Here is a 10,136-nt window from a genome sequence, read left to right as displayed (position 1 = left end):
TTTCAACTCAAACTGAGTCGTGCTTGAGCTCGACTCAAGCCGATCCCGAACATGGTTGTTCAAGCTCGGCTCGTGTGCATCCTTAGATACCCGATACTTGCGAATCACATATTACCTTTATATATGTATATAGTAATAGATATGTTTTTAACAAATATTGGAAAAAATACAAATTATTTTTACTACTCTTTTTAATTTTTAAATTGGATTTTGTGAGGTTTTTCTCCAAAACCCAAGAAAATAAAATTTTGAAAAATCATTGGCAAAAAAAACTTGCAGAATATTTTCTACATAAATATATTTAATTTGCTTCATTCTTTTTTTTAATTTATTAAAGTGGGTCTTTCACTCTTTTTCAGGATTTTTCTCAAGAACCCCTAGAATTTTTTTTTTAAATCTCACCTTAATTTAGCGTTGACTCCTAACAATTATCTGACTTCGATTGGTTGGCATTTATGCGAAGCAGGTTATATGTTTCCCCCTGAAGACGACCGTTAGCCACAGTGCATGTTCGGGGGGTCCCAATGAGTGCCGCCACGTATATAAGCTCATGGGGCTCATATCCCCATGTTTGTCAGCATTAGTTAGCGTCAGAGTCTGGTACAGTTGCAAAGACTTAAGTACCCTTTCTGCCATTTGTGCCATAAAATGATGATTCTAGAAAGGAGCAGTTGTAAAGATTTAAGTACCCCAGAGATGGTTATTTAAGACCCAATCCCTGCATTGCAGAATTATTCGAAAAAGGAATCCCCCTAAAGAAGGCCATAAACACCAACCCCCTCTCTCTCTCCCTTCTCTTTCTGCCTTTGTGCTCCATCAAACACCGACTGACCTGCACACTGACTATAGCATGGTTCAACTTGATGAGTTGTGGAGCCTGATTCAGAGTTTTTGCCCTTACAGAAGGGGGGGTCCAGGGGCTCCCCCGGCACGGGTCCCGCTGCGCGGTCAGCGGGCGGGGGTCCAGAGGGCCGCCCCTGGTGGGGGGTCGTAGGGGCGCAACACCCCCAAAAGAATTTTTTTTGGGCCTTGTATAAATTCTTTCTTTTCTTTCACTCTTGTAACTGTCGAAAAAGAGCAATAAAGTGTTTTGTTTGATCATTCTTGTTTATTGTTTCCTTTGGTTGTTTCTTGCTCGCGATTTTCGTAACACCCTTTCCCGTGATTTTTTATTTTTTTTTGCTACACGATTTTCGTAAATTGCTACTCAATTTAGAGTTTTTTTTATTTTTTTTGCTACACGATTTTCATAAATCATTACTCGATTTAGCGATTTGCCATTTTTTTTCGCTACAAGATTTTCGTAAATCGCTATTCGATATAGCAATTTACGAAAATCGCATAGTGATTTTCCATTTATTTTTTTTCGCTACGCGATTTTCATAAATCGCTACTCGATTTAGAGATTTGCCATTTTTTTTCGCTACGCACCGTGTGTAAATTGTAAATCGCGATGCCGAACTCCGCCCCCTTGAACACGATCTTCGCCATGATCAAGCTGTAGTTGCCAGCCATCCCGATGGCAGTCTTGAGGTCCGTGATGGGAAAGCCGGAGAGGAACGTGCCATTTTCGACATTGGTAGGGAGGTGAGTAATGTCAGGGAGCACGACGTCGGAGGTCGAGATGAGGACCTCATGGTGCCAGAACTCGACGAATGCCCACCAAGACTTGAGGGTGCGAACACCCGTACTGAGCAACATCAGGGTAGCCTGGAAGGCATAACTCTGATCGAAAGTATTGCTGACGTAGGGGTAGATGAATTGTACTTTGAAAGACTCCGTTGTAGGTGTACTGGAGGAAGATTCTATTGTAGGTGTCCTTCGAAGGCAGCGGAGGGGCCGCTGCAGTTGGTTGCCCGTTGGATGAGGGTAGCATTTCGGTCACTGCGAGCAGAAAGAGGACGACGATCACCATCGGATCGCTGGCACTTTGCCTCTCTTAATTTCTTTTTTAGAGGTAGAGAGGGGGTTTTGCAGTGTTTCACGAAGAAGGAATAAGAAAAAGATAACAATGGAAAGTTCAAATGGAAAAAAAAGAGAGAGCATTTCAAGTTTGTTTCCCTGTTTGGATTTTGAAAAGTTAACATCATCCTTGACTTTATTTTATGGATGAAAGATATTTTTGTTATTTTTTTGAATTGTCGTTTTTTTTGTAATGAAGAATATTTTTATCATTTTCTTACACCATCGTTTTATGATGAAAATAACAAGAAAAGATTCTTAAGTCTTCACCGGAGTCCGATGCTAAGTGATGCTAATATGGGAAATACGAACCCTGTGCTTATATGCGCTCACTCGGACCCCAAACACGCGTCTTCGGGAGAGAACACACAACACCCCTCCCTCATTTATGGGAAGGCAACCGTGATACGGAAATCATTCTGAATTCACCTATCCCATCCCTTTAGAAGCAGACTAACCGAGGAAACAGGAGATATTTGTAGCACGATACTGCAACTACTTGAAAGCTTGAGAAGAGACGAATTGCTACTTAGAATGGCGCACCCTCATTTCCAAACAGATAACTACCAACCTCTTATTTTATGAATTTCATCTGTGAATTGAATAGGCAGATGCGCCTTCATAGCCTGTTGATATGTTCACCACTGTACCCACAACTCCTTTGACCGTTCTCTTCGCCCGTCCGAAGCTTTTCCGACGAGAATTCCGGTCACTTCTCGGCCACCATCTTCATACGAAGGAAGTGTCTTCTTCCCTCTTCAGGAGAAGATTTGTTGTTGGTGGTGGGGAGACTTGGTTTCTGTCTGTCGGAAGACGAAGGGGGAGTTTGATACCCAGAGTTTCGATGCCGACTCTTGTGTCTCCCGGCAACGAGCTCGCTTACGACGCCGCCGTTGCCGCTCTCACGGCCGGAGTGGGGCTCGCGCTTCTGCGTTTCTGGGATGAGGTTGCGAAGCGTAGCGTGTTCGATCAGGTGATTGCCATTTTCCTTCTTTCCGTCCGTCCGTCCGTCCTTCACATTTTCTTTTTATGGCTTTCTTTTGGTTGGTTGGCAAGTGCTTAAGAAGGTGAAATATGAGTTGGGGATACGGAATTCTGCATGTGCGAAGGGGGAATTTAGGAGGGTTTGCTTGTGTTTGAGAGTTGCCCACTTGTTCTACTCGGTGGTTGAGTTGATGAGTAGCGTAAACATGGAGAATTCACGTGTTTCGGAAGCTTGGTGATGGCTAAAACATCTTATGTAAACAAAATTTGGGAATTGAGAGTTTTGGCTTTGGGAACTTGGTATTGGCCTAAAGATCTGGCGTAGTGAATGTAATTCATGTAACCACTTTCTCTTTCAAGTTCAAATTCGATTCACGGTATACTGATTAATTGGTTATGGTCTTTTGTTAGTAGTTTTGGGGAATCTAGCTCTTTTAGTGAAAACTATACAACATCATAGTTCCATGTGGACAATGGTTTAACTTTTGTTGTTGTAACAAGTCTGTGGGAAAATCTTAACACGTGCAAGAGGAGATTAGCACGATTTGGACTGATTTTAAGAAGAAACGGGTCTTTACTGTGAATGGTGCATAATATTACAAATAGGGAGCACAAAGTAGAGTTCGGAAGAGCAGTAATAGAGATGTTCCTTCAGCTCTTTACCTAAAATGAATGCATTAACAGGATACATAGCTTGGTTGCCTGTACAGGCCAACAATGTTTTCTACCTAGAGAATTGGTTGGTGAGCAATAGCGTGTGAATATAGAGGACTGATTCTCCTTACACTGTTAGATACAACCGAAGGATTGTGTAACTATGTTGTTGGTAAGGGTCGTGGGCTTCTCAAAATTAGGGAAAAAATAGCACCTTGACATCAGATGGATTTTATGATGCTTAGATTCTGCAGAAGTAGAAGAAACTTAGGACTGTCTATTGAAAGAACCATCAGTCCATCATCATGGACACATTTTAAATGACAGAATCCCCATCCCTTTTTATCAAAAGCTCATGTCTCATTGAAGGGATGCATCTTGGTTCTCTCATCTTCTTAAGCATGAAACCTATAACCTCTTGTCCTTATCATGGTTGCTTTATATCATAGTCACCTGTATCGTTAAAGGTAATTTCTCAGCCAAGGTATTTCTTGAAGATATTTTCAAAAGTTGATAAATTTAAGAATATCTAGTGAGTTTAAAAAATTGGAAAAAATATAAATAACAACAAAAAAGCTAACGAAGTAGTGATGGGAGTTTAGTGAAGCTTGGTGAGCAAGAAATACCAGTGGATGATTGTTTCAAATATTTGGGATCTATCATTCAAAAGTATGGAGAAATTGATGGAGATGTAAACCATAGGATAAAGGTTGGCTGGATGAAATGAAAAAGTGCAACTGGAGTGTTGTGCGATCGTAGAATGCCATTGCGGTTGAAGGGAAAGTTTTATAGGACGACTATTAGGCCCGCTTTACTATATGGTACAGAATGTTGGGCTGCCAAGAGACATCATATTCAAAAAATGAGTGTAGCTGAGATGCGTATGCTTAGATGGATGTGTGGAAATACAATAAAAGATAAGATTCGGAACGAGGCGATACGTAAGAAGGTAGGCGTTGCACCCATTGAAAATAAGATGAGAGAGAATCGTTTACGGTGGTTTGGACATATTCGGCGAAGGCCTAATGATGCTCCGGTTAGAAGGATGGCGAAATGGGAAAATATATTAGTTAAAAGAGGTCGGGGTAGGCCTAGGAAGACTTGGATGGAGATGATAGGAAAGGATATGAATGCTTTGAACCTCACCGAGGACATGGCATTGGATAGAAATGATTGGAGGAGAAGGATTCATGTGGAAGACCCAGAATGATTTTCTTTGTTGGTTCATATCGCCGACCCCAATTGTTTGGGGATGAAGGCGTAGTTGTTGTAACAACAAAAAAGCTAAGAAAATAACAACTTTTGCATTATTTTTCTTTCAAAAATGTAAAGAAACATGTTTTAAAGGTTTTAAAATATAAAAGAAACAAAAAAAATATGAAATTTTCTAAAAAATATCACAATATTTGGTCTTTGGAGATATTTTGAAAATATCACAATATATTCCCGATATTATCGGCTACCTTGAAATAGCCGATAATATCACAATATTTTCAATATATCTGCGATATCGGTGACAGTGCTTTATATTAAACTGACCTTCCTGCCTGTTCTTTTAAATCAGGTGTGGCTTTATATTTGTTGCTGCCGCTTTTATTGGGTAAATACAACTAATGAAAACAACTTCTCTTGGTACTAAAGAAGTTACAATCAATTTTAAGTATTGCTCTTTTTGAGCCACTGTATTTTGATTTTGTTGTGACTGCACAAAAACTGAGGGGAAATTCTATTGCCAAATAAAATGTTCAAGTTTGAGGAATTCATATGACTACCACTTGATTGCAAATTACGGAGATTCCTAAGATAAATTTCCTTTCCACAAACCTTTAGAAGGTTGGGAACTATGTTGCAAGGATTCTCCAATTTTCTCTCATGTCCTCTCCTCTTATGTACTAGTCTTAATAGAAAATTATGGAAGAATGGCGCATCCCATGTCCTTGTGAGATAGGTTGAGAATATATCCTCTCAAATAAATCTAGAACTTGTGACATTACCAACAGATGAGTGTGGTAAACAGTGATTTAATTTGAGGTGACCCTCATGATATGGAATTAGATCAAACATGACTTTTAATCATAGTCAGTGGAACCACCTGTGGAGCCTCAGCATGTTGCTTGAGAAACTGAGAGTTGTGGTCCTGTGCTTCCCATTAAATTGGAAAGCATTCTTTGAGGGTTAAGCTCTTTCAATTGGTTTCAGATTTAAAACTTGACCCATTTTAAGTTTTCTAAGATGAAAAGATAAAGTTTCTATTTTCTATGGAAACTTGAGGACCTTTAAGTTTAAAATGCAAGTTAGGGTGAAAAACGACCAATATATTCCTTTTTACTCATGTATATGCTAGTCATAGATCTTATGCTAAAACTCACTGGGCACTTGACACTAAAATTCATTGGGCACTTAACTTTCTGGTTATTGTGTTAGTGAAACAATGATTTTTCATATGTTTATGGTGTATGATCTGATTATTATTATTATATCTGTAATTCCATAGTTGTTAGAAGACTATGATTTATAAAATGAAAATATTTAATCTGCGATATTGTTTTACCCTATGATATTTTTTAGCCTTTTGACCTTGGAATTTAGAACGCTTGTATTTTGCTTTCCAAGTAAATTCACTCTCATCATTTATCTTCGATCTAGAAATGCCTGGCTTCCTGCTTCTACTTCTCATTTCACTCACTTGTTCTTGGTTCCGTCCCATCTTATCAAGTCTAATCTATATTATCAGCGGTTAGGAAACAATTCACCTCTATTGAAAGAAAACTCCATAATATTCAACAAGAACGTTAGGAAACATGCCTTTTCATTCTCAGTAGCATGGATTCCTTGCTTACGTTGACAGTATAGGTTCTTCTTCTTGTTGTCTTTGAAAACTCACCTTGTAATGGAGGTCATATCACTTTGCAACTTACCTACTCAATTCTAGCCTATTTTTACAGGAAATATAATAGAAACTATAAGCAAGTTCAACTTGCTGGATGATATGGTGGTTAATTGAGCTACTCTAAAAGCTAATTAGAAGGATGGTTCCTTCTGGCTGCAGGAGTTAGATTTGCAGTAGAATATCTGATATTTCTAAAGCTTGGTTTTTTGGAGGAAACTCTAATTTTTGTAATGACTCTTCATACTATGCAATTGTTATAAATTATATGCTTTCTGAAATCTCCTCTTGTGGATGGCATAAGTTGTCTTCATGGTATTATCTAATTTATTCATCATTTAGTCCTTGTTTTGTTCTGTATTACTATCCTACACTTGGTTATATTTTTTATCTTGCTAGTGTTGTAGGCGACTGTCATTCTTGGAAAGACAATACCCAGGCTGGAAGAGTCCTCGTATTAATTGATGTATTTTTATCTTAATCAAAGAAGTTGGCCTTTACCTCCTAGAGTGATTTACTTAATAAAAAAAGAAATTAAATTGGAAGGGCAGTTCTATTGCATATGTGTCATGTTTTTATGTTCTATTTTTCTGAACAATAATCCCTATGCCTTAGCCTATCACATGTTTGGGAAATGTACTGTTGGTTGACTTGCTACTTGGACACTCTTATGCATGGAAGCAATTGAACCTCAAGTCATTTAACATGAATTTCTGAAAGCAGCTTGCCATGTACTTAACACATTTAATATTCTTGACCAATCAAGGTTCTTGATAATTTTCAATGACATGAAAATGGTCAGGGAACACATGGAGAATGGTAAATTATACCTTATAGTGAATGATTTGTTTCCTGTCAACAAGTTACACAGATGTTATTATCTACAATGATGCTGAATGATAATTCCTTAAACCCAAATCCTTGCCAATTGCTACGAGTTGTGTGGGAATTCTCTATGACCTGAAAATAAGCTTAGCTTACGTGATGTATATCCAATGACCCAAAACTGAGCCAATTTAATTTCGAGAAACATCATGTATTTTTCTCTAGAAATTCTGATTGGCTTGATCTGCTAGGTATTGTATGGCAGTTATATATGATCTGAAAATAAGTTTAGCTTACGTGATGTGCATCCAATAACCCAAAACTGAAGAGTTTAATGTCAAGAGGAATGCTGTATTTCTCTCTAGGAATTCTTATAGACTCTATCAGAACTGACAAATATTATGTCTTTGATAGCTCTTAATCAAATCATTAATTTGGTGTTGGTTTCCTGCCATATTTGAAAATTTATTGGGCTGTTAGATATTAGTACTATGTATGCTACATTGCTCTTTTCCTTAAATTAAACTGTTGCCAATATTAGTTTTTTTTTGTCAAATTGGAAAGAATTATAAGACTTATGTCTTTCCACTTTACGAGTTATTCTACCATGCTCATGTGTTCAAGTTCAAGGGGTGCATATTTTGTTCTAATCACCATTTTGTTTGTTCTGTGCTTTCATCTTCTCAGTGTATGGATTTATAATAATGTGAAAAATATGCAATTTTTTAGACAAAATGGTTCGTGAACTTGTGGTTGGTACTGAAAGTAAAGGTATTTCACACTTGTCATGTCTAGAGTTCTGATATTTCTTGTATCAAAAGATTTCACCTATCAATTGTCTGATTATGCCTAAAAAAATAGTTTGTCACCTGTCAAATGCAAATATGGATTTTTGCTTGTTCTTTTCATTGTTGATGGATGTTTTCCATTTTATAGAAACTGAACCGCAAGCTTGTTCATATAAGTGGCGGGCTCGTCTTCATGCTTTTCTGGCCTCTTTTCAGGTAGACTCGTGGGCAGCACTATCCCCTTGTATCTAACCTGATTCATTTGGCTGATGATTTTCTCTCTCGCTACTGCAGTCCTGGACCTTGGGCATCTTATCTAGCAGCATTTGCTCCTGGAGTCAATGCAGTGAGGATGGTTTTGATGGGTATGGGCATATTGAAGAATGAGGCTATGGTCAAGTCCATCAGCAGGCATGGAGATTACAGGTATTTGCAATAAACTTGACCTGCATCTTCCTTCAGGATGCTTAAGTCTGATTTGACTGATTGTATAAATTTATCCTTGAAAAGGTACTGAATTCATCTTGATCTGCATGTCTAATACACTTCACATTAGCTTCTTATATCTGGCTATTTCAGGGAACTTCTAAAGGGGCCACTGTACTATGCTTGCACTATAACAATAGCCACTGCAGTGTTCTGGCGAACCTCCCCTGTTGCCATTGCTGCAATTTGCAACTTATGTGCCGGCGATGGTATTTTTATCTTTAAAATTTTTGTTTCATTGAATTTGCTTTTACTATTATTATAATCATGTACATACCAAAGCCAATGTATTGGCATTAGCCTCAGTCATTTTCTTGTGCCTTCAAATGTATAAGCTCACATCCATGATTCTGGATAACTTCACTTTTTATCAGGCATGCAGACATGAACTTGCTCATGAACATATGCATGATCACATATTTCTCTTACATCACAAGCATGTGATGCTGTTATTTTATGCCTTCATTTTTATGCTGGGTTTTGTCTTGTCTATTTCTAGGGATTGCTGACATAATAGGAAGACGATTTGGATCATTGAAGCTTCCTTACAACAAAGAGAAGTCTTTTGCTGGTACTATGTCAATGGCCCTTGCGGGTTTTATTGCATCTGCGGGGTATGCATTTACAGTAGCTCAAACAGTCAACCCCATTTTACTTATCTTGTTCTCTTTCATTATGGTCCTGTTTTTATTTGAAATCTATAGATCAGTGACTCTTATTTATGTTTACCAGATACATGTACTACTTATCGAGCTTTGGTCTGTATGACGATGGTTGGTCAACAGTAGCTGGTTTTCTTCTTATTTCTTTAACAACATCAGTAGTTGAATCTCTTCCAATAAGTACGGAGCTTGATGATAACCTAACTGTTCCATTAACTTCAGTGGTCATCGGTTGTTTAATTTTTTAAATGATTATCATTTTTGTGCTTCATAACTTTGATCAGACATTCCAGCTATTCATTCTCGAAGACATATGCTGTATTTAACCCTTAGCGGCCATATTTGGCAAATGATATGTTCATTGTTCGAGAGATTAGGAAATATCAAGTATCGTTGTGGAGGAAGTAACACCTCCATTTTATGTTGGTAAATTAAGACATTTAAGAATAAGCCTTTCATGGATGCAAGATGGATGTACTTTTCACAAACAGGATACTGTGAAGCATTCAAACCTAATTAAATCTAAATTTAGACACGTGTACATTGGATAATTATACATATATAAACAGAGGAAAAATGTCTTTTGGAAATAGAATGCCCCTTGATGTTAAACAAATGATCAACAATATCATCTGGACTTCAGAACCTTTCAGTATGCAAGTGATCTACATAAGTGAGCTTATGGGTTGCCAATTGCAACTAGCTCTTATCTAGAATCTCTGAAGCTCATATTTCTTTACCCAACAATCTTTGAATATGAGATATGGCAGCTTGGGAGTTTCCCATGAATGGATGCTTATCCTGTTGGCCTTTGATGTAGAGGCCATGAGCTGATTGGACTCATTGTACTGATGTTAGGTATTGATTTTTCTTTAAGCTTTATGGTGT

General features: G+C 37.9%; 1 protein-coding gene across 1 annotated transcript; it reads left to right on the top strand.

The window, feature by feature from the left end:
• Positions 1 to 2,449: 2,449 nt before the first annotated feature.
• LOC149826805 (putative phytol kinase 2, chloroplastic) lies at positions 2,450 to 9,629 on the top strand. Its single transcript, XM_090020136.1, has 6 exons — positions 2,450 to 2,935; positions 8,249 to 8,316; positions 8,395 to 8,526; positions 8,680 to 8,795; positions 9,086 to 9,200; positions 9,319 to 9,629. The coding sequence occupies exons 1-6, from the start codon at positions 2,597 to 2,599 to the stop codon at positions 9,494 to 9,496; spliced, it is 948 nt and encodes a 315-aa protein (XP_089876262.1). The 5' UTR covers positions 2,450 to 2,596; the 3' UTR covers positions 9,497 to 9,629.
• Positions 9,630 to 10,136: the final 507 nt, after the last annotated feature.

The sequence above is a fragment of the Nuphar pumila genome, chromosome 10 (assembly GCF_984573655.1).
Source record: "Nuphar pumila chromosome 10, dmNupPumi1.hap1.1, whole genome shotgun sequence".
Lineage (NCBI taxonomy): Eukaryota > Viridiplantae > Streptophyta > Magnoliopsida > Nymphaeales > Nymphaeaceae > Nuphar > Nuphar pumila.
Note: the sequence above shows the minus strand (reverse complement) of the source record. Positions and strands in the feature narration are given on the sequence as shown.

Excerpts from the sequence above, each read along its gene's own strand:
- LOC149826805 (XM_090020136.1), top strand. The coding sequence starts at position 2,597 with ATGTTCACCACTGTACCCACAACTCCTTTGACCGTTCTCTTCGCCCGT. Across the intron at positions 8,527-8,679 it reads AGCAGGCATGGAGATTACAG|GGAACTTCTAAAGGGGCCAC; the intron begins GTATTTGCAATA and ends TGGCTATTTCAG. Across the intron at positions 9,201-9,318 it reads GGTTTTATTGCATCTGCGGG|ATACATGTACTACTTATCGA; the intron begins GTATGCATTTAC and ends TATGTTTACCAG.